The sequence below is a fragment of the Pelophylax lessonae genome (assembly GCF_965119305.1).
Source record: "Pelophylax lessonae genome assembly, chromosome: 1".
NCBI classification, from domain to species: Eukaryota; Metazoa; Chordata; class Amphibia; order Anura; family Ranidae; genus Pelophylax; species Pelophylax lessonae.
This window is the reverse complement of record NC_138768.1, coordinates 841,179,259-841,204,231: the sequence shown is the minus strand read 5'-3', so window position 1 is coordinate 841,204,231 and position 24,973 is coordinate 841,179,259. Positions and strand designations below refer to the sequence as shown.

At 45.6% G+C, this 24,973-nt stretch overlaps 1 protein-coding gene across 1 annotated transcript in view; it reads left to right on the top strand.

The window, feature by feature from the left end:
- ATRN (attractin) overlaps window positions 1–24,646 on the top strand; it is a 444,499-nt gene extending 419,853 nt beyond the window's left edge. Inside the window, exons 28-29 of the mRNA XM_082258667.1 lie at window positions 18,116–18,230; window positions 23,704–24,646. Of these exons, the coding sequence (XP_082114793.1) occupies window positions 18,116–18,230; window positions 23,704–23,828 (240 nt within the window). The 3' untranslated portion in view covers window positions 23,829–24,646. The remainder of the gene's footprint in view (window positions 1–18,115; window positions 18,231–23,703) is intronic.
- The last annotated feature ends 327 nt before the right edge of the window (window positions 24,647–24,973 follow it).

Here is a 24,973-nt window from a genome sequence, read left to right as displayed (position 1 = left end):
TATAACGGAAGCAATACAAAGAGAACAGGAGACTTTCTCATACAAGTACATGGTACAGCAGCCACATATCAGGAATATAAAGTGTTGGAGTAACAAACCCTTTACCCAGTATGGCTATGCAGGTTCCCCACTGGTCTTTGTAAACTCCCCATTAAGTCTGTTTTGTCCTGTAAGGCTAGTTAGAATAAGGAATCAAAAATTCCTTGTTTCCTGTAAGTAATAGCATTGAGATACATAGCATTGTACAGACTAAATTGAACAATTCAGTACATTCCTGCGCTGAAGGCACTTCCAATTAAATGTCTCTGTCCTAACCATATGAGCGCACACACTCAGGTTTGTATAGCTGCCACTAAGATCACCTTTATTAAAAAAAAAAAATAATGCACTTTTTGTTTTGCAGGTAAAAAAAAGTGCATTTATTTTAATTTTTTCTAGGAGCATGTAAAACACATGTGTCAAACACAAGGCCCGCGGGCCAAATGCGGCCCTCCAGGTCATTTCATGTGGCCCTCGCACCAAGGGCTTGTTTTCAGCTGAAACGTGGTGAAAACTCTCACAGATCCCTGCCTGCCCTGCACTCATGGCAAGGAAAAGGAAGATCTGGATGGCAGGTGCACTGTGGGGTGGGGCATCACCGGGTAAGCTGCACTGTGAGCCCCATCTGTGTCCGGTTGCACAGATTCCAACCAATGATCTTCCTGCAAGTGAGAGAGGGGGGGACAGAGAAGCCTACACTGCCTGGAGGCACTAGAGCCAGGCTGGGTAGGTGAGATGCGAGCAAACCTTTGAGGAAGGGGGAGGTGTGTTCATAGGTGGGGGATGGGGGAGAATGGTGCAAGGAGGGGTGGAAGTGATATGTGGACAGCCAAGAGAGCTAAACCCTGCACATTTTACATAGCACACCCCTAAACCACCCTGCACTCTATATGTAGTGCACCCCTGAACTCCGCACTCTGTGCACAGGGCACCCCTGAACTCCGCACTCTGTGCACAGGGCACCCCTGAACTCCGCACTCTGTGCACAGGGCACCCCTGAACTCCGCACTCTGTGCACAGGGCAACTCTGAACTCCGCACTCTGTGCACAGCGCACCCCTGAACTCTGAACTCCGCACTCTGTGCACAGCGCACCCCTGAACTCTGAACTCCGCACTCTGTGCACAGCGCACCCCTGAACTCTGAACTCCGCACTCTGTGCACAGCGCACCCCTGAACTCTGAACTCCGCACTCTGTGCACAGCGCGCCCCTGAACTCTGAACTCTGAACTCCGCACTCTGTGCACAGCGCGCCCCTGAACTCTGAATTCCGCACTCTGTGCACAGCGCGCCCCTGAACTCTGAATTCCGCACTCTGTGCACAGCGCGCCCCTGAACTCTGAACTCCGCACTCTGTGCACAGCGCGCCCCTGAACTCTGCACATGATGCACTCCTGGTATTTAGTGCCCCTTTAAGATCCTCCCACTGTTCAATACAATTTGGCCACATCCTCCGCTCGATGCAGTTCATCAGGGGAGGGCTTGGTTGAGTTCTTGCACCTATTCTCTCAGACAAAAAGCCCTGGGTAAAAATTAATATAGTCTTACAGATACAACCTGCTCTTTAAAGGCAACCATGATGCTAATGAGGCCCTTGATGAAATTTAGTTTGACACCCCTGTATTGTTAAGCATTGCACCCACGATCAGCACATAAGTGTCAGGCTTCTGCAAATCTGAGCTGTCTGCCCTTATCTCTATCATGGGTTAGCAGTCACTTAAGTCCAAGAAGATCAATGAACTACAAGAGTGCTTACCAGCGCCCGCATAGTTCATTGAGAAGTATAAGCCATCTGCTGGGAATGGCTGATGGGAGTTGTAGTTTATTCACTAATGAACTTTGAATGAATGACCCAACCGTGTGGGTGGAGCCCCGCATAGCCATGCTGTATTTGAATTGTGACAGTGGGTGCTGGGAGAAGATTGGAGGATCATGGCGGTGGCAGGTGATTTAGTTACGTTACACCCTAACCGGGCACTAAAGGTGAACTTTTAAATTACCAAAATGTTTTTGGTTTGTGACAGGAATCTGCAACAACTACAGATAGTGACATTGCAATACTGGAGCTATGGGTCCAATTCCCATTAGAGACACCATATTGTCAAAGACCCTCTTGAAAAATAAAAAATCAGAAATGGTAATTTGGCGTGTTTGCCCATAGTAGCCTGGAATAAAGCAGATTCTTCCTTCCACTCTCCCCTACTGCACTAGGGTTAAAAAAAGAAAAAAAGTTTTGTTTTGATTGGTGGGCAAATGAAGCACATTAAGTGTGGCCGTGTTCATTAGGAGCAGTGCTTTATGGTGGTGGTGTTAAAATTTGTCACCAAGTCACATGAAAATTGCATATTAAACATAACCCACAATGCACCTGGACAGTCACTCTCCCTGTATTTCACATTTTAAAATTGCTGACTTGGGTATATACAAAAACATTTAATGTTTTCCATCTTTAAATTGTCTTTTTTCTTCATTGCTGGCTTGTTATTAAGGAACTCAAATCTAGCTTCCTTGCTCCTGATGTGGTGGTCCCACAGAGTTGCCCTGCCTGATTGGCTGATAATCAAATACAGAATTCTGTCCCATCATCAGAGCCTTTGCAGGCAGATTCACTCTCCTAACATAAATCAATTTATTTATACAATATATTCCGCTTCCACATATGCAGCTACGTTTTCAAGTGATTTGCCTTTTTTTTTTTTCCTCTTCTTGTATATTGTTTAAAATGTTCCTGAACAAAAAATGTATAAAACAATGTTTCTCTTTTGTTTATTGATGAACACTGCTCCTGATTCTTTTTAACCATTGGGTTATACTGCCCCCTACAAGAGTAGGACCCTAGGCAGGAAAAAGCTTGACTACGTCTATGGGCAGTCCCAGGGGGTATAGACCCACTCTCAGCTATAGGCACTCAAAATTTTTTTCTGCCTAGTCAGAAGTAAGGACCTAGTTCCTTGCTGGGATCTCTGGTCCTGGCAACTTTTTCATTTTAAATGGAATTTGTTTCCTCTTTTTTTTTTTTTTTTTTATTTTGTTCCTGTGAGAACCACAATCAAGTGCCGGACTGGGCGATGAACTGGATAATATGGATCCTTGGGGGTCCCCCCAGTCCTGCCAGCGAGCATACATACGCTCCGTGCTAGGTCAGCTGTGACATAAGCCCCCTGGACAGGGGATGGCCTGCCAGTTAAACGTCTTGCGAGGCCGCATATGAACTGGCTTCGGCCACAGTCGCAGAGTTTCCTTCTGGCCGACAGCACCCACATTACGATAGAGCGGTGCCCTGTCCAGAGCCATGCCCACCCTGTTCCTGGTGTGGTAAGTAGCTGTCCCCCCACTACCCCTGGAGGGTTTTGGGGTGGACGTGGGCCCCTCCCAGGGATGGTCGAACCCCCCGGGCCTCCTGGTTGGGCATCCAACCTTCCCCCTCCATTGCCCCTAGGTGGTCGGCTCCTCAAAAATTTAGGCCGCTGCTTGCAGCCTACTAGGCTGCGGTCTGCGGCCTACTAGGCCATTCGGGTGATTAGGTGCCGTCGGGGGACAGCCCCAGTGCCTCTAGCTGAAGCCCCCACTCTTCCTTTGAGCATCTGCCAGGCTGATGGATCCGTGCAATTGCAGCTGGGCCCCCCACAAAAATTTAGGCAGCGGCTTGCGGCCTGCTGGACTATATGGTCAACTTGGCACCTTCCTTGGACCGGGTGGCGCTGTGGGGGGGCGATCATTTATAATGACAGTCTTGCCGCCATTATTGTGTGGGGCACCTGCATTGTTTTAGCGACTGTACCCTGCCTGGACGTCCGCATCACGGCGGGCGGTCCCCTTTTAAGGGGGTTATGTCCTATTATGTCATCTATGGAGGGCTCAAGGGCACCCCGCTTGTTTTTTGCGGGGTCCAATAGGTGTCCATTTGTGGACCCTTGGCCGTCGTCCCCTTTCCGCAGTCGGCGGCCTCCCCTGATTATGTATTTAGGGTGAACTCAGTATATAGCGACACTACTGGGTCTACGTCCATGCACCCCGTGTGCTCCGATAGTGAGGATGATTCCTCTGCTCCTCTAGTCGCGCTTAAATAGGTGCTGGTGGATGCACTGTTTGTGTCAGTGCGTAAAACTTTAAAAATGAAGGCTGCGGCCGCGTCTAAGCCACCGGTTCCTTTTGGCAATCCACAGGCAAGGGTAATCCTCTTTCCGCTTGCCTTGACGACATCGTCACAAAAAGTGGGGTTGACCAAAATGCAGTGGTTGTTAGCGTTTTTTTGCTTGCGGTATCCTTATGAGAATTTACTACGTAAAAGGTGGACGGACCCACCTGTTGTGGACTAGCCGGTTTCCAGGTCAAATTGAGTTACCTTCCTCACGGTTGAGGAGTCCCCTACCTTTACAGGTCCAGCTAATAAGAGGGTGAATGCTCTGGCTTGCCATATGTGCTCGCAGTGACTGGTTAGGCAATTAGGCTGGTAATTACTATCTCTGACTGTCATTTGAATGAAGACTGTGTTGCCTTCCCTGTGTCCCAGGCCTAAACATCTGAAAGAAATTGCCTTGCATGTCTTGGATGTAGTCTGGGCAATTAGGGTGTATCTGGTTGCTACAGAGTCTGTTAGGAAGTCAGACTCTCTATTTGCGCTCACGGACGGACCTCACAAAGGGTTGTCCCCTTCCTCTGCGACCATTTCCAGATGGATCAGACAGACTGTGGTTCAGGCCTATTGCATCAGGGGTCAGGTTCCTCCTTTCCCTGCTTAGACGCACTCTACTAGAGTGCTTAGTGTCGCCTGGGCTTTCTGTCTTCAAGCGTCAGTGACGCAGGTTTTGCAACGCGGCCACCTGGTCATTGGTGCACACTTTTACAAAGTTTTTTGTAAAGTGGTTATGTTAGCATCTGCGAATGCTTCTTTTGGCCGCAAGGTTTTGCTGGCTGCTGTTTAAAGAACCTGGTCCTCTTTGAGGGTGTATCGTTTTTCAGGTGAGCTCCAGTTGTTTATGGTTGAGCTCTGTTACCTGAATGGCTATGGTTGGCCTTGGGGATTTTTTTCTGAAGTTTTCCCACCCCTCATGTTTAATACTTCTTTGGGACGCCCCAATGGTTAGGATCAGGAGCTGTCTCTGTCAATGATCGAAAGAGAAATGGGATTTTTGACTTACCGTGAAATCCATTTCTCTGATGTTCATTGACAGACACAGCACCCACCCTCTGTGGAGTTGGCTTTCTTCTGACACTGCTTGTAACAAAACTGAGTGCCTATAGCTGAGAGTGGGTGTATACCCCTTGGGACTGCCTATAGGCATAGTCAAGTTTATTCCTGTCTAGTGTCCTCGGGAGCTGTGTCCGTCAATGAACATCAGAGAAATGGCTTTTACGGTAAGTCAAAAATCCCATTTTTATGAGAAAACCAGTGTTGCTAAGGAAGTACACGGGCTGCTGCTGATCTTTTCTTCTGTCAATTGTAAATACCTAATTGTCAGTTTTCAGCCAGGAGCTTTAGTACATTAAGCCTTCTGGATCAGAACCTAGAATCTCCTTCACTTCTTAACTATAACCTAATAAAAGATTGAAAGATTGATTCAGGCGCTGCCTAACAAAACAATACATGGCATCCTCCATAAAACTTATTAACTAAATTTCTTTTATGTTTTCAGTCACCAAGCAGATGGCAATCAGTTCCTAGTAAAGCCAAACCTTGAATCTTGGGGGAAAAAAAGTAGAAATTGATTCAGTTAGATCCATGACCATTGAACTGGATACCCATACAACCTTCTGAAAGGAGAAATAGGGCTAAAGCTCTTTTGGCCCTACCTTTCCTGTGGGTCCCAGGAGTGCACTTCATTCTGCTCTCCTGTGACCCATTTTCCACTGACAGCAGGCTAATGTCCACTGTTAGCAGACGTCATTCAACCTGCTATCCATTTAAAATGAATCTACGTCTAGCGAAGATGGAGTACCCCTCCCTGCGACATTGTCCACTCACAGATCTGTTCACAGGGATCTGTGAATGGAAGACTACAAGTCCCATCTGTCGCCACAGCAAAGAGAATGGTAGAACTCAGTAAAACACAAGTGCAGTGACGTAGTCCATTGACTAGTTTGCAGATCTAGTCTATTGATTACTTCCTTCAGCCCCAAAACTGAAGGTCCCTACCTCCATATGTACTTGTGGCTAGGGAAGAGTCTACAGGAGGCTGTGCATTGCACCAGTGATGCACTGGTTGCGGTTGCAGTGCTTTGCAGACTCAAATGCAAAAAAAAATATTTGTAGCAAAGTATTACCCCTCTCTAACCCCCACTGCTGTTTTATAAAAAAAAAAAAAAAAGATTCTCCCCTAAATATTTCATCCAGGTCCCACGTCATCACCATATCTAGGTGAGGGGGACAGCATATATTCCCACCCCATCCTGTTCCCCTGAAATCCGCTTTGTGCTGACCTCATCCTTCTCAATCCTGAGAGAACTCCAACTCTGAACTGCCAATCAGAATTTTGACAATTGGATTTTGAAAATTTTGGGTTGTTTTGGAAACAGGGATTGGTGATAAAGCTTCAGTGGTGAGACCTTTTTTCCAAAAAAAAATTCTTACAGGGGTAGATTTCCTCTAACTTCCTGTTGTCTCCCTCTGTTTATAAGTACGAGTCATATGTCAGTTACATTTTTGTAACCCGGGGACCGCCTGTATTTGTTTGGGAGGAAGGCTAGTACTATCCCAGAAATGGGATTTAATTTTTTCCAAAAGGCGGACTATTCCTTTAAGGTGGACTGCTAACCTTGATAGTAGGACACTGTTCTGCAACACATGTAATGGTATAAAACTTATTTCAGACAATCTCACCAATTACTATGCAAAGTACTTGAAAGCAGTATCAAAGTATCTTTTAAAAAATAAATATATATATATATATATATATATATATATATATATATAGTATCTCACAAAAGTGAGTACACCCCTCACATTTTTGTAAATATGTTATTACATCTTTTCATGTGACAACACTGAAGAAATGACACGTTCCTACAATGTAAAGTAGTGAGTGTACAGCTTGTATAACAGTGTAAATTTGCTGTCCTTTCAAAATAACTCAACACACAGCCATTGTTGTCTAAATCGCTGGCAACAAAAATGAGTACACCCCTAAGTTAAAATGTCCAAATTGGGCCCAAAGTGTCAATATTTTGTGTGGCCACCATTATTTTCCAGCATTGCCTTAACCCTCTTGGGCATGGAGTTCACCAGAGCTTCACAGGTTACCACTGGAGTCCTCTTCCACTCTTCGATGAAGAAATCACGGAGCTGCTGAATGTTAGAGACCTTGCGCTCCTCCACCTTTTGTTTGAGGATGCCCCACAGATGCTTAATAGGGTTTAGGTTTGGAGACATGCCTGGCCAGTCCATCTTTATCCGGCAGGGGTCATTATCATGTTGGAATACTGCCCTGCGGCCCAGTCTCCGAAGGGAGGGGATCATGCTCTGCTTCAGTATGTCACAGTACATGTTGCCATTCATGGTTCCCTCAATGTACTGTAGCTCCCCAGTGCACTCCCCAGCACTCATGCAGCCCCAGACCATGACACTCCCACCACCATGCTTGACCGTAGGCAAGACACACTTGTCTTTGTACTCCTCACCTGGTTGCCGCCACACGCGCTTGTCACCATCTGAACCAAATAAGTTTATCTTGGTGTCATCAGACCACAGGACATGGTTCCAGTAATCCATGTCCTTTTTCTGCTTGTCTTCAGCAAACTGTTTGCAGGCTTTCTTGTGCATCTTCTTTAGAAGAGGCTTCCTTCTGGGACGACAGCCATGCAGACTAATTTGATGCAGTGTGCAGCGTATGGTCTGAGCACTGACAGATGGACCCCCCACCCCTTCAACCTCTGCAGCAATGCTGGTAGCACTCATACGTCTATTTCCCAAAGACAACCTCTGGTTTTGACGCTGAGCACGTGCCCTCAACTTCTTTGGTCGACCATGGCGAGGCCTGTTCTGAGTGGAACCTGTCCTGTTAAACCGCTGTATAGTTTTGGCCACTGTGGTTCAGCTCAGAGTTCTGCCCTCAATGCACAATGTATGGAAGGTGTGGGAAACCTGTGGCTTTTCAACTGTGCAGCTAGCAGAGCTGAAGCCAAAAAAGTCAGAGAATGCCAGGTCCTGCATTGTGCCTGGACAGCAGCTGGGCAACCCATTAACAAAAGCCAAAAGACAGTTTTGCAAATATGCAGTATTTGTAACGTGCAATTTCAGAGTGTTTACATAAAAAAATACATTTTTAGTTCTGCTCCGTCAAGTAGGATCAGAAGTTCTAATTTCACTGTCTGCTAATATGTTTCAGGTCATTGACTTAAAGTGCATTGAAGCCAGAGACAGGCAACTAGTCTTTGCTTTAAGGAGGCCAGCAATGGCAGCTTCTATTTATATCTCTCATTACAGCTTTCCTTTACATTTAATGAGTCACTGGAGCCCACTGCTTCCTAAAGTATCCTTACAGACCCTTGACCTTTTGTGTGACGATACCCTGGTCTGTCATTAGATTGCACAGGCTCAGGACATCCCATATAATAGGATATTATAAATCCTGAAGTCATTTTTGAAAGTAACACTTTCATGCAGCTGGGCTCTTCTTTCACTTAGGACTCATTCAGCGCGGTCAGTGGCCGATGTATTGTAAAAAAAAAAAAATTTCGAACTTTTATGAAATGTCTCTTAACCACTTTAAGACCGAAAGATTTTGCTGCTTAAAGACCAGGCCCTATTTTGCGATTCAGCACTGCGTGATTTTAACGGACAATTGCACGGTCGTGCGACACTGTACCCAAACCAAATTGACGTTCTTTTTTTCCCACAAATGGAGCTTTCTTTTGGTGGTATTTGATCACCTCTGCGATTTTTATTTTTTGCGCTATAAACAAAAAAAGGACAATTTTGAAAAAAAAAAAAAACAATATTTTTCACATTCTGCTATATAACATTCCCAAAAAAAATGTAAAAATCTAAATTTTTAACATTTTAGGCCAATTTTTCTGCTACATATTTTTGGTAAAAAATTTATTGCGTTTACTAACTACGGGAAAGATTTATGTCATTTTTATTGTTTTTTTTACTAGTAATGGCCGCAATCTGCGTTTTTTATCGGGACTGCGACATTGCGGCGGACAGATCGGACCCCTAACTGACATTTTTGACACTTTTGGGGGACCAGTGACATTACTACAGTAATCAGTGCTAAAAATATGCACTGTTACTGTAATAATGACACTGGCAGGGAAGGGGTTAACCCTGTGGGTGATCAAGTGGTTAAATGTAAGCCTAGGGGAGTGATTCTAACTGTGGGGGGGGTTGGGCTTGTGAGATGATCATAGAGACATGCGATCCTATATAGCAGGATCGCATGGGCTCTGTGATCATCTCAGGGAGAATGATGGACGGCTGTGTTTATATTAGCCGTCCGTCCTCTGTCAGTGGGGAGAGATAGCGAGTGGCCGGCGGCCATCGGAACCGCCTATCACACGCACTGGCTCCCCAGCTGACGAGCAGCGACTGGAGCGCGCCGCTGACGGCACACGCTCGCCCCCTAGCTCCTCCCAGGCAAGCGCCATACATGTACGAGGGTTTGCCTGGGAGAGCCAGCCTGCCGCAGTACATCTGCAGCGGCTGGAGGTAAAGTGGTTAAAATTCCAATTTTTAATTGCACACCATGCGAAGTTGAAAAAAGTTCTGCAATTCATTCTTTTTTTTTTTGGAACTGCATTGGGCAAGGGTGCCTAGCATATTTATTTATTATAGGTACTTATATTGCATTGTCAATTTACGCACCACTTTACATATTCAGTATACATTTACATCAGGAGCTTACAATCTAAGTTCCTTAACTCGGATTCATACATATGTATACTAGGGCCAAATTAGACAGGAGACAACCTTATCAGCATGTCTTTGGAGTGTGGAAGGAAAGTGGAATACCCAGAGGAAACCCACATAGGCACGTGGTTGGGATTTGGGCCGGCGACCCCAGTGCTACTAGGCAGAATTGCTAACCATTTTGCCACAGTGGTGCCCAAAGCATCTGATAACACAGTGTTATAGAGAATGACCTCTGCTGCTGGGTGGAACCTGATCCTGGAGTCCCTAAGGTTTGATTACAGAGTTTTCAGGACAATACTGCCAGTTGGGTGCTGATACCAATATAAGTTCATTGTGGGCAGCTGTAAGTTATTGATGAGGCAAACTAACCACACGCCTGTTGTAGCAGCTTTAATATATTTGTCCTTCATGGCTGCCTTTTAAAACCCCATTTTACATCGACCATATAAGCTTTATTTCGACTAAACTCCAGAAATGTTTGCAAACAGTTTGTTGTTATTCATAGTCTTGGCATATAATCCAGCTTTTATTTGAGGTTTGCGGTTTCTTTATTAGCCAATGACAAATAAGCGAACATCTGCATCTTAAGTGTCCAGAAAGGCATCCCATGGCCGTAAATCCATACGATGCGCAAGATTGAAGGCCCCATAAAGTAATGGGGATATAGAGCTGCGGTAGGCACATGCAGCAACGTTGTAAAAACGGGAGACAAATTATCTACAACGTGATCTGCTGTTATTGAAAATAAAATGAAAAATGCCTCCTGGAACAATCGCAGCCCCGCTTTTATCTTTCCGCGGGGTCATAAAACACTAATTTGCATGGCGCTGGATGTTAATTCATTAATAGAATTATACCGGTGTAATAGAACACATAAATACCGCGGGCCTGATTTATTAGCCTGACATTTGCTTTTCCATTAAGTCTTTAAATAGTTTAATGGTGGCTGCTGGTTGCTGCCCACACAACAAAGCTGCAGTTTATTCGCTAATAATTGGCACCGGGTGGGGGCCTTCACTACTAAGGGTAACCAACTCTACACCAAGGCAAAGAGCAAGACATTTATAACGGAGGTAATTGGGGGCTTGGACATCACTGTGATAGCATGCATACCTATGGATAATAGCTATCTTACCCTTTTAATGCTTTCTTATGTAAGAGCCAAGACCGATCGTTAGAGCAGCCATCCAGCTGATGGCTGTATTATCGTACACATAAATAAGATGAACGTTGGATCTTAGGCGTGCTTTGTTTCGGGTTTGTGATTCTCTAGGTAGCAAAACCAGGAAAACGAAGGCTGACATGGTACACTCTTAAAAACAAGCCTATGATGTCATCCCCTATATCGTTTTATACTTGCAAGGCTCGCTTTAAGTTCTTTTGAAGCTCCCCTATTGACTTTTATGGGTCATGTGTTTACATCCTACTGCCCTATGTCTTGTCCCTGTAGTTCAGCTGGAAATTAGGGATGGGTGCAAATGAAGAGATGACCAGAATAATTCTAGCCACCAAGTTCCATAGTGGTATAAAAAATAAAAAAATTTCAGTTTTTTCCCCCCCCTTTATTTTTACCTGATTCTTCCAGTTACACTTCCTGTTCTAGGGCGATGACACTTATGCCTCGTACACACGCAACGATTATCGGCCGACCGATCGTCCGACTTTTTTCCAGAGTGTTGTTTTGTTGGTTGGATCGTGCCTAGACTGCACACGAATTTTCTCGGCCAACAAAAATCTACTTCAGAAGTGATGTCATGTGCTGGTTGACTTTCAGTGTGTTTTTTCTTCTCTGAGCATGCCCAGTCTTGCTCATCAGATTTTTGTCTGCTGAAATCTGTACTGACTGACGGAAAATCGGCCGTTGTGTTGACGGCCAATAAAAATTTTATAGCCTGCACACCAGATTTTTTTCGGCCGAAAAGTCGGAGTCGGTTGTTGGAAGCATCATACTAACAAGCCGAAAATCGGCCGATCGGACGTTGGCCGAAAATTCCCGGCCAATAATCGATGCGTGTGTACGAGGCATTAGGCCTCATGCACACTGGACATTTTTACCACGGCTGTTTTTGGCGACAGATGTTTTTTTTCTGCGGCTTATAAACTCACCAGCATGTTATCCTATGTGTCCATGCACACACAGGCTGTTGGCAGGGGCGGTTTCTGGCTTTAACCCCCCCTCCCCAATAGCTAAGCACAGACACCTAGTATTGATGTCAAATATAATGAAAACAAAAAGCTTTTCTTTAACCACCTGACGTCCGGAGGAAGATTTACCCCCTTTCATGACCAGGCTGTTTTTTGCAACACGGGACTGCATTACTTTGACAATTGCGCTGTCATGCAACAATGTGCCCAAATAAAATGTAAGTCCGTTTTTCCCGACAAATAGAGCTGTCTTTTGATAGTACTTGATCACTATTTTTTGCGCTATAAACAAAAAAAAAACAGTATTTTCTCCTTTCATCCTTCCAGGACGGCCTACATTTGGGAGATTGTGGCTCCGCCTCACAGGAAACACAACTAATTTGCAGCTGTTTAAAAGGGTCCCACCCATCCTTAGCTCCAGTTCAGTTGTGTTTCCAACCTCACATCGGAACGTTTGTTTTTTTACTAACCTGAGGCAAATAGCTGGCCAAGACGGTACCCCTGGAAGGCAGCTTCGGTCGGCCTAATAGCAGGTTCCTCCCTAGCTGTGTCCTTGGAAAAAGGAGCTTTCAGGTCGCCAAACATACCAGGTAGTGCGGTTTGCCTTGTGGTGAAGGTCCCTCATACCTGAAGTCCTGCTGGACTCTACAGGAAGTCTCCTCCATTCACTTCGCTGGGCGGTAAGGATTTCGAATTTCCCGCCGAGCGGTGAGCCCCAAGCCTCGCTATGGAGACAGGAAGTTCCGGCGGAAGGGGCGGAGCGGCTGACTCCCGGAAGAAACCCAGCGTGGAGGAGACGCCGGATCGGAGCGAACTCGGTACTACCATGGCTGACTCTCCGACTCCGAGAGGGCGGAAGCCCCACAAAGAGACACAAGCAGCCGCAATCCTTACAGGGGAGAAAGCGGCAACGCAGGTGGCGACAGGATCGGGTAAGTGATACCGATGGCGGCCGACTGCTGTCTATTATGTGACAGCTATGCCATGCCATGCTTTTTCCTGTATATTGCCGTAGTGGTAGGCAAGAAGATTATGTCGCTTCATGGTGTCCTCTCTTCTTGTCTTTTCATGTGTTGTCACAGGTACGCCACCGGCACAGGAAGCCCCTGCCAGACCCCTATCCTCAACTAAAAAATGTGGGGAATGCGGGGTTAAGTTGTCTAAATCTTACACAAAGCCCTTATGCCAGACTTGCATTAATAAGTTGGCAGGGCAGGACCTAATGAACGATTTGCTTAAATCTATGAGGGAGGAAATGGTAGCTACAATACAGTCCTTTAAGGCTGCAGCAACTATCCCTCAAGTCCCAGCAGTGGAAGGAGCAGATCATGCGTCCTCCCAAGACGGTGGGGGGTCAAGGGGACCCCCATCCCTCTGGGAAGATTCTCTATCCATTCCCTCAACTCAAGTTAGGGAACAAGAGGATCCAGAAGAAGGTTCTAGTTATTTAAGAGACCCTTCTAGTTCAGAGGAGGACTCAGAAAATAACAGTGAAGGCGAAAAAGTTAAAAATCTTTTCTCCTTAGAATATATGCAGGGTCTTCTTAAAGTGGTATATGACACTGAAGAAATTCCTATCCCGGCAAAGAAGTCTTCTTGCAAAGACAAAGTGTACAAGGGCTTGGGAAAAGCCCAGTAGAGAACCATTCCCATTCACCAGTCATTAAAAGACATAATACACCAGGAATGGAAAGTGCCTACACATGCCCTTGCCAGACCAAAAAACTGGAAAAGAAGGTTTCCCTTTGAGCCTCAAGAATTGGAAGTATTCACAAAAAATCCAAAACTTGATGCTCCCCTGGCACAATTATCAAAAGGAACAGATTTATCCTTTGAAAATGCCGGGCATATTACAGATCCCATGGATCGCAGGATTGAATCCGCATTAAGTAAAGCCTGGGATTCAAATGCATACAATACAACTATAGCCTTAGCTGATACCTGTATGGCCAGGAATATAGACCTTTGGCTTAAGGAACTGTTAAAACGTGTCCGCAGTATGGCAGGATCACAAGATTTGATAGATTCCTTAAACATGATTAGTAAAGCTGCGTCCTATTTAGCAGACGCAGCTGTGGAGTCATTAGCAGCATCTGCTAAAACAGCAGCATTAGTAAATTCTGCTAGAAGGGCGCTTTGGGTCAAAGCTTGGGAAGGTAAGACTTTGTGCCCTGCCCTTTGAAGGTTCATTACTGTTCGGTTCAGGACTTGATGATATCTTGTCCAGATCTGCAGAAAAGGGGAAAAAGTTCCCCACCAAGAGAAAGGACAAATCAGGAAGATATTCCTTTCGAAACTTCCAAGGCAAGAATCAAAAAAGACCATTTAAGGCCAGGAAGAAGGGCCCGGGAAAAGGAAAACAAGGGGACAATTTGTTGTTCCTTAAACCTGGGCCTAAACCTAAAGAATCTAACTGACGTCAGCGTCAGTGTAGGGGGCAGACTGACCCATTTTGCTTCCCAATGGGAAAACCTCTCTGCCAGTCCCTACTTTCTGCATCGGGAAGGGTACCAATTGGAGTTGGTCTCGCAACTGGTACCAAATTTAACTATGACCTGTCCCTTAAAAATAGAACAGAAGTTCATGGTCACAAAAAATCTGTACCAAAATGTCTGTATGACAATGTTGGGTGTAAGAAATGCTTACCTATATGTGCCAAGGTACGGGGAACATCAAGCATTTCTCAGATTCACCATAGTTACAGAAGAGGGGGCTGCACGTGGACAGCCCAAAGCTTCTCCTTTTTGCTTGCAACAGGTAGAATGGGAACTGAACCCTATAATTCTCGAACACCTGGTCCAATAAATTTGTCAATCAGGAGTAGACATGTTTGTCATGCAGCAGAGCCAAAAAGTAGAGCAGTTCTCCCTTCTGATAGTACAGAAGGATATGCTGGGCTTGGAGGCCCCAGTAATGCCTGGGCCTTTCAAGCTAACCTATGCCTTTCCACTACAGAATCCAATATCAAGAGTTCAAGGAAGGTCGCAACCACGCCTCATCCGAGTCACGCCTGGGTAGTCAAAAACAATGTGATTTGCAACCCTGGTGTCTCTATTAGTGACAGTACCTCGGAAAATACTAGATCTATCACTACAAGGAACTCTGATTCACCCCAGATCAACAATCTGGATAGGGAACGCCAAATATTAAAAGAAAAAGGATGCTCAGACAGAGTCATTGAGACCCTCCTTTCTAGTAGAAAGCCAGTAACTAGAAAAATTTATTCCAAAATCTGGAAAACTTTTTGTACTTGGCAGAGTCAGAAGAAGGATTCCTCTGCCTCAACCCCAAGGATCCTGGATTTTTTACAGGATGGGGTAGATAAGGGGGTGGCGGTGAACACCCTTAAAGCACAGATAGCGGCACTTTCTGTTTTCTTAGACAAAAGGTTAGCCCAAGAACCTTTAATTAAAGATTTCTGTTGGCTCGGAGAAGGGTGTCTCCAATTAACAGAACTATTGTTCCAACCTGGAACTTAACGCTAGTACTAGAGGCATTATCTAGTGAAGCGTTTGAACCCTTAAACAAAATTAGTTTAAACATTTTGTCTATTAAGTTAACCTTTTTTGTTAGCAATCACCACAGCCAGGAGAGTGGGAGATTTGCAAAGCTTATCCATAAAAGAACCCTTTATGAGAATTCTCCAAGACAGGGTGATTCTTAAACCAGGTGCACTGTACCTGCCCAAGGTAGTGTCATCTTTTCATAGGAATCAAGAGATGGTTCTCCCATCATTTTGTGAGAAACCTAAGTGTGCAAAAGAAGAAAAATTCCATTGCTTAGATGTTAGAAGATGCCTTCTAGCATATCTAGAAAGAACCAAAAGTTTTAGAAGATCTAGTCACTTGTTGGTTCTGCATTCTGGACCAAGGAAGGGTTTACAAGCATCAAAACCCTCAATCTCTAGGTGGATTAAACAAGCCGTTAGTATGTCATATAAGGTGTCAGGTACCCCCACACCAACAACTCTAAAGGCACATTCCACAAGGGGCATGGCAACTTCCTGGGCCGAAAAAGCCGGAGCATCCTGGGAACAGATCCGCCATGCTGCCACTTGGTCCAGTCAAGATACCTTCCTAAAGCACTATCGTGTGGAAGTACTGTCGCAACAAGACCTTGCCTTTGGCAGAAAGGTTTTACAGGCAGTGGTCCCGCCCTAAGGTAGGCCAGTATGGATTCCTTTATTATCCTCCCAAATGTAGGCCGTCCTGGAAGGATGAAAGGAGAAAACTTACCGTTAGTTCACCGGTAACGGCTTTTCTCTTCAATCCTTCCAGGACGGCCGGCCTACTTCCCGTCCTATGTGGTGGTGAGTTCTAAAACAATATGTATATATAAATGTATATGTATTTATATGTAGCTGTTTGATTGAATATATTCCTTAAAGTTCGGTTGGAAACTACTTTCCTATTACTGGAGCTAAGGATGGGTGGGACCCTTTTAAACAGCTGCAAATTAGTTGTGTTTCCTTTGAGGCGGAGCCACAATCTCCCAAATGTAGGCCGTCCTGGAAGGATTGAAGAGAAAAGCAGTTACCGGTGAACTAACGGTAAGTTTTTTTACTTCTCTGCTATAAAACACATCCGATAAAAAAAAAATTAAAAAAAAATCTTAATTTCTTCATAAATTTAGGCCAATATTTAATCTGCTACAAATTTTTGGTAAAAGAAAAAATCCCAATACGCGTATATTGATTGGTTTGCACAAAATTTATAACATCTACAAACTAGGGGATCTTTTTATTTTTTATTTTTACTAATAATGGCGGTGATCAGTGACTTATATTGCGGCAGACATTCTGACATTGACACTTTTTGGGGACCAGTGACACTAATACAGTGATCAGTGCTAAAAAAAATATGCACTGTCACTGTACTAATGACACTGGCTGGGAAGGGGTTAACATCAGGGGTGATGAAAGGGTTAACAGTGTGCCTAGCTAGTGTTTGTGTACTGTGTGAGGCCCTTTTAGTAGGGGAAGAGATGGAACTTGTTTCCTGCTTTGCAGGGACACAAATTCCATCCCTTCCCTCCTGTCAGAACAGCAATCTGCTTTTTTACATTCTGCCTCTCTGCCAAACAATTGGCGGGTGCCGGCCAATATTGGGTACCGTGCACCCCTCAATTAGCTCCCGCATTGTGTAATCATAGCAGAAGCGCAAGTGCGCCCCCCTACCTGAAAGTGTCAGATCACGTATACTTTATATATGTGATCTGGCGCACAGGAGCCGCCCTGTAACAGTAAAACTGCTATAGGGCAGACCTGAAGTGGGTAAAAATATCATTCGCAAAATTAGGGAAGGCAAAATAAAAGTGGGTAAACTTTAGATTTGAATTTTATATGGGATACAAAATGTTGGGTAGAAAATGTGCAGCGATAATGGTAAAAATCCACATCTCTGCTGCATGCAGACACCACCTTGCTATGTCTAATGTTAAAGTGATTGTAAACGCTTGTTTTTTAAAAAAAAACACAGCAAACATGTTATATTTCCTCTGTGCAGTTTTGCACAGAGCAGCCCAGATCCTCCTCTTCTGAGGACCCTCGTTCCTGCTCCTGGCACCTCCTTCCTATCGAGTGCACACACAGCAACCAGCTTGTTATGGGGGCACCGGAGCCAAGCTTCAGCTCCGTGTCCATTCAGACCCGCCCCCTCTCTCTCTCCTGATTGGCTCACTGACTTTGATTGATGCTGGCTCTCGCAGCTGTTTCTCAGCCAATCAGAATAGGGACTCGTGGACAACACTAAATAGAGAGGGGGCACAGGTATGTATTAGGGGTGCTGGGGAGGCTGCTACACCCCGAAGGCTTTTTATCTTAATGCATAGAATGCATTAAGATAAGAAAAACCTAACAGACTTTTCAACTCCTTTAAATCCAGTGCTGAAAACAGCCTCAACCTAAAGGGTTAAGAGAAGAAAATTTAAAACCAGAAACAGAATTAGTTTGTACTCCCCATTGACCCAGAGGGTGTGTCACTGGTTCTGTGGATTCTGAATGGTGCTGACTATATTGGCGATATGGCATCATCGGCAATTCAATCTTAATAACTCACAAATCTTTTTCTTCTTTTCTCAGACTGTCCCTAAGCCCATAGCCCTGGAGCCTTGTTGTGGGAACAAAGCGGCCGTCCTTTCAATATTTGTACGACTGCCTCGTGGTTTAGGAGGCATTCCACCTCCAGGACAATCTGGTAAGTCAGGAACTTTATCATATGTATGCAAATGGTTTAGATTTTTTTTTTGTGCTTTAGAGTCCTATTTGCAGAAGAGGGGAGAGAGGTTATTCATATTGATTACAAAGCATATCTAAACCTAAAAAAAACAAAAGTGTAATATAATTGCAGCTTACCAGTCCTTAGATGTGAAGGCTGCCTTTTTAGTTTTTTTTTTTTTTTTCATTCTTTTTTCCATTTATTTTCACCTGGTGATCCTGCCAGTGAGGGTAGACATTGTCTCATTACCTCTTATTTCCTATCCCAATGAAACCCAGGGCTTTGTTGTCAGACTTCCCCTTTCTCCTGTCTAGACTGCAATCTATATGTATCTATATGAGGATTGCATTAGGAAGTCACTGAAACCAGCAACTATGAAATCAGACAGAAATCTGACAGTATTTCTCTCCTGTTCATTGACACACAGCTCTATATTTTTCACCATAGGATTATGCTGCCCTCTACAGGAGTAGGACTAGGCAGACAACACAAAAGCTTGGCTACACCCGGTGGACTGTCCTCAGCTAGCATAATCCTTCTCTCTGAATAGAGATAATGTACTCAGTTTTTTGTTTACCTAATTCAGGAGTAGGACCAAGTCTCCCTGCCTAGTTTCCTGTGGAGATCTTCTAGCAACTGCCAAGCTGGGCGACTGGCTAAACTATTGCAGTTCCAGTGGTCCCCTCAGCCCGGCTAGCGAGTGCCTGCAGACCGTAGCTCCGCGCTCGGTCGGCTGCTACATAGCCCCACTGGATGGGGGCTGGCCTGTGAGTTAAACGACTCGCAAGGTCGCATATGACCGGGTCTCATCCTGAGTCGCAGCGTTCCTTCTAGCGGACAGCTCCCCCACTTTGGTGGCGAGGGGGTTTCTGTCTTGGGAGTGTTACCCGCACACTTCTGGATCGGTAAGTAAGGGCCCTCTCCTCTCCTTCCCTGGATACGGTGTGGGGTGTGGGTATTCCCACTGGGGTTCTCTCCCCCCCTCACTAGGGTGGCATTGAGCTGGCTCTGCCCGGAGGGGGCATGGTTGGTGCCCAGGCTGTGAGTGCCCCTGCCCTTGGTGCCTGTGGTGCGCTGTCCCCCTGTCATCCTCAGTGGGCCTGCTATGGGGTGGGTTGCCTTTCTGGGTCCCCTTGGGACAGCTGGTGGGCCTGTGGGGTGGATGGCCTGATGTCCGTGGGTCTGAGTACCACGCGGTCGGGCAAGCCAAAAATTTAGACCGTGGCTTTGCGGCCTACTTGCTGGAATATGTAAGGGGCGGCCCCAGGTGGGGCAGCTACAGCCGCCATTGTACCCTGGGACATCTATCTTCCCTCCGCTCCCCTGGCTAGTCGCAGGTTTCCCCCCGGATCGCGATCTCGCGGCAGGACGGCCCAAAAATGTAGGCCTCGGCCTACTAGGCTCCCCCTTCTGGTAGGGAGGCTTTGGGGGGGGACAAGGTCCCAGACAGGTTTTTCTGCCATGGTTCTATGGGGTATCCACCTTTCCCAGTGGTCATGGCCCCCACATTAGCGACGAGTGGCCCCCCTTAAGGGCCTTGGAAGAGGACCCCCTTGCGGGGTCCTGTTGGTGGCCCCTCCCCCCTTTGTGGGCCTCAGTTGGTGCCCCATGTGGGGGGCATGAGTCACTGACCGCCTAGGCGGCGTAAGGATGGTGTTGGCTCAGCGAATTTTCCGGTGTCAGAAGGTTTTTCGGGGGGGTTATATTTATACCCTTTCATGGTTCCCAGGAAGAAAGGAAAGTTTGTTTCATTCTGGAGTGGATTCCCTGCATCAAGGGGTTTCCCTGGCTTCTTAGATGTCAGGATGCCTATCTTCACATTCCTATTTGCACCTGGCATCAGCGTTCCTCCGCTTGCTGTGAGTAAGAAGCACTATAAGTTTGTGGCGTTACCCTTTTGGTCTAGTCTCCACTTCTCAGTTCTTCAGGAACGTGTTGGCCCGGCCTTAGCGTTGCGGCATCAGTGGGGTATTGTTGTGCTGGGGTACCTGGACGACCTCCTCTTGCAAGCGGAGTCTCTGTCAGCTCTGACGGCCAGTGTGGAATTTATTCTCCAGACTTTGCGGGAGATGGGGTGGTTTCTGAATTTTCAGAAGTCTGCCCTAGTTCGGACCAGGAGATTGGATTATCTGGGGCTGACTCTGGATTCAGCTCTGGCAAGAGTGTTCTTTTCTCTGAAGCAGTTGCAGAAGTTGCGTTCTGCGACGCAACTGTTGCTAGCCCACAAGTGGTCGTCCCTTCGGGCGTATATGCGAGTGTTGGGCCTGATAATATCCACCTTTGTGGTAGTTCTGTTTGCACAGTTCTACATGAGAATCCTCCAAAAGGAGATGCTGGTCAATGGGACGAGCATCCCAAGTCACTGGACTATGTGATTGGTCTGTGTCAGACGACAAGATTTCTCTGGTCTGGTGGCTGTGCTTCCTGACCTTGATACAGGGGAAGTCCTTTCTCCCCATGCATTGGACATTGGTCACGACAGATGCCAGTCTGTCTGGGTGGGGAGGGGTCCTGGGGCTGTACTCGGCCCAGGGCATTTGGAAGTTGAACGAGTCCAGATTGCTCATCAAAGTCTTGGAGCTTTGAGCAATCAGGCTTGCCTGGATCAGAGGAGCTCCAGGGGCTCCCGGTGCAGATGCAGCCGGGTAAAAGGACCAGGCGGTCTGGTCCCTTCACCGGACGTGTTTTATTAGATATGTTGGTGGTGGGGCACCTCCGAGGTGGATCTGTTGGATCATGAGATCTTCTGGCAGACACCACGGACGCTTTGGGTGCTCCATGGAGCAGGTGCCATCTGTTTTACGCCCTCCCACTGCTCCAGCTTCTACTGCGACTTCTACGCAGGATCAAGGCCAGTGGGATTCCGGCCATTCCATCCCCTGGAGGCTTCCTCTAAGGGACGATCTGTTGTGTCAGGGGCTGATCTTCCATCCTGTTTTTCAGTCGCTGGTCTTAATGGGCCTGGCTGTTGAGAGGTGGTGAACTGGCTCTGTGTTTTCTGACGACCATTTTGAAGGCGAGGAAGTCTATATCTTGAAATCTTTATCATCGGATGTGGAAGGCATACATTTGCTGGTGTGAGATTCAGGGAGTTCATCCTCGTTCCTTTTTGGTGGCTCAGATTCTGGTTTTGAGCGCTGTGCAAGGCCAAGTGTCTGCTTTACAGTATTTTCTTTTAGATACCTTTGGGTGCCCATTAACTGGTGCATATATGCCTTCAGGGGTTCGTCTTTTTACTCCGCCTGTAAGTTCTCCTCTGCCACCCTGGGATTTGAACCTGGTTCTGTTGGTACTTCAAAAACTTCCCTTTGAAAACGTACGGGAGATCCCTGTCCTTACGCTGTCACATGAGATGTTTTTTTTTTTGTTGGTGCTCGCAGGGTATCGGAGTTGGTGGCTTTGTCCTGTCGTCCTTCCTATCTGGTGGTTCACAGGGATAAGGTGGTCCTGTGACCACGGCCGTCGTTCCTCCCGAAGGTTGTATCTCTAAGCAGAGAGGGAGATTATGCCAGCTGAGGGACAGCACACAGGGCGTAGCCAAGCTTTTGTGTTGTTTGCCTAGTCCTACTCCTGTAGAGGACAGCATAACCCTATGGTGAAGAATTTGCAGCTGTCTGTGTCAATGGACTCCGAAAAAAGGATTTTACGGTGAGTACAAAAATCCTATTCACCTCATTTCCTAAATTAAGGGAAAACTCCCTGGCAAAACTAAACTTCCCTTGCAAAGTGAAGAGCCTCTTTGTCTTTAGTAAATCAGCTGGAGTGAAGTCTACCCCCTTGTTCTGTATCCCCTCATGGAACATTGGTGTCAAGACAAGGCTCCTGTTAGTCAACAATCTGAAGTCCAACATGCAAAAAAAGACTGCTGTAGATGTGTATCAGAAGGTTATTAAAGCAGAACTTTACCCCCCACTTATTGCCCTCCCCCACTGCTCTTCCACGCCACCATTTTTAAAAATCCAGCATGTGCACAGATCTCTGCCTCGTATTCAATACCTGTCAGAGACCCATGACATGTCTGTGCACACTCCAGGGATTCTTGTGCACAGATGCCACTCGTTTATGGTATCTGGAACATGGCAGAGACCCCCGGCAGTCCTGCACGTGTGCGAGAATTCCTGTCGCATGCACAAGGGTGCCTTGGGTCTCTGCCAGGTACTGTATACTAATCTAATAATATCAAGGCTATGATTACCACCTCCATATGTCCTCCCCTATTGGTGGCTCACAGAGAGTGCATATGACCAGGTACAGAGCAAAAGAAATTGGTCCTGCACCATGTGATCGCTGAGTCCAGTCAATGTCCTAATCACTGCCAAACCCTATACCAGTGTCCTGATCACCGGCACCATACCAATGTTCTAATCACTTTCACACCAGTGTCTTGATCACCACCATACTAGTGCCAGCATCAGCAGAGCCAGTGTCCCCCATTTGCTGTGTCAAATCAGTGTCCTGATCACCGCCAAACCCAATACCAGTGTCCTGATCACAGGCACCATACCAGTGTTTTGTTAACTGCCACACCAGTGTCCTGATCACCACCATACTAGTGCCAACGTCAGCAGAGCCAGTGTCCCTCATTTTTTCCACTGTCCTGCTGCTCCAGGGGCCTCTAAAATGTGATGGGTAGTCAGGAAATCAGATCTCTAATTTATGCTCCTAGAAAGCCTGAAGGTGCTCCTTGGATTTTGGGCCCCTCTGTGGTGAGACTGAAAATGTCTCACATGTGCTATCATCACACTTGGGAGGCATAGCAGAGTGTGTTTTGCGGTGTAATTCTAATTCTTATGCTTATTTACTTTCATCATTTTCAAAACAATTTTGGCAAATTTTCAAATATCTATATTCCTGAATATGGTAAAGACTCAAACTTTCACACAGACTAAATAACATACACTGATTTGGATTAATTTTACCAAAGAAATGTAACAGTATACATTTTAGCCTACATTTATGTAGAAAGATTATTTCCAAAATGTTCTAACTAAAACAAAGAAAAACATTTTTTTTTTTTTTACATATTTGCAATAAAATTTTGAACCAGAAAAAATGGCCTGGACAGGGGGTGACAGTTTCCGCACTTGAAGTGTTTAAAGGCCTCAGCAGCTAAAATGCGTTAGCACCTTTGTCATGTATGAATTCATACACCTTTTAAATAATAAACTTTTGATATTGATCTGCAGCAGAGTGCCGACTTTTTTGCATGTTGGATTCTAGTTGTCGGGACAGGAAGTGGGAGGAAATAGCCACAAGAGGAATAAAGGCAACAAAAAAGACAGATGGTTGCACTCTGCTTGTATAAGTTTTAATTAAATGTTTGTCTCAAGTGCCACATGAATATTTAATAAAAAATAAAAACTTTTTGAGTTCAGATTGATGTCTCTGTATCTTGAAGGTAATATGTGCCTACATTTTGTGATTTTATTTATTTTTTCCCCTTTATACCCAGGACTAGCAGTGGCCAGTGCTTTGGTGGACATTTCACAGCAGATGCCATTAGCATACAAAGAGAAGTCCGGAGCAGTAAGGAATAGGAAGCACCAGCCTCCCGCACAGCCTGGCACTTGCATATGATGCTCGCCATGCAGACTTTAGGGATATGAATATTGCTATGCTGGAGGAATCAGTTTCATGATGGAGATTCTCCTTGGGGGTTGATCATGGATCTCCACAGGACCTCCCAACCTCTTCCACATCTGCATGGTTCTCTCAACTTTTACTGAAGTATCCCAATTCCCATTTTACAGACGGCCATCTCTTTCTCTGTTGATTTCATCACGTTCAATTTAGCTATCAACGAGGACTGGAATTAAACTAAATCTTATTTTCTTTGTGAAAAATTCTGTATACAGCTGCAACCCACGCTCAGGTTAAGGGTCCGTCATTTCCTCAGTTCCTCCATTTTGTACCAAGGCAGGAGAGAGAGTTGCAACGTTCCTAGCAATTTTGGAACATCATTCCGATGAAAGGGTTGGAGCTGTTTGTGGCTTCGTCTGTATTTTTTGTATGTTGAACTATCATGAAAGCTGCAACTGACTGGATTGTGTTTGCCAGCTAAAAGGTACTTTGCTGGTCACGTGCCGAGGAGCGCCAGCCAAGGTACCAGCAGAACTTGAAGCGACATTGTCATACAGGGACTGTAGATTGATTTTATTCTGAGGCACTGAACAGTACATTCTCCGTATGAGAGAGAACTTATGGCTAACTTAAATGTACATTATCTGCCCTAAATTAAGACTGAGAAGAGTTTTTATTTGCTGGACTTGAGAATGAAAGACTTGTGAAATACTGTAATTCACAGCCTGTAAATGTGAGGACAATAACATTTAGGGCATATTGCTAAATCCTGTAAGATTAAATAATTTTATTGACGTGGCGATCAAAAAACAAAACAGCAAACCGAAAAGCACATGTTCTTCCTGCAGATAAACTGGGGCGTTTGTCTCCCGGATGAGCCCCCACGATTTGGAACGGACTATGTAAAGTGAGTGGTGAAGGCAGAGCTTTAGTATTCACAAAGAACTTCTCAGTGTTCGTTCCCACCCTCATTCCACTTATACCGCAGCCTTCCAGTATTGACATGCTCCCAAAAGCAATAGACCCAGAGGAAACCTTCTTGTATATTAAAGGAAAAAAGGTGTTCAGGATAAGGTGCTAACTTAACATGACACTTTGTGTTCCCTTTTAAATATATATATATGGATATATATATATTTATT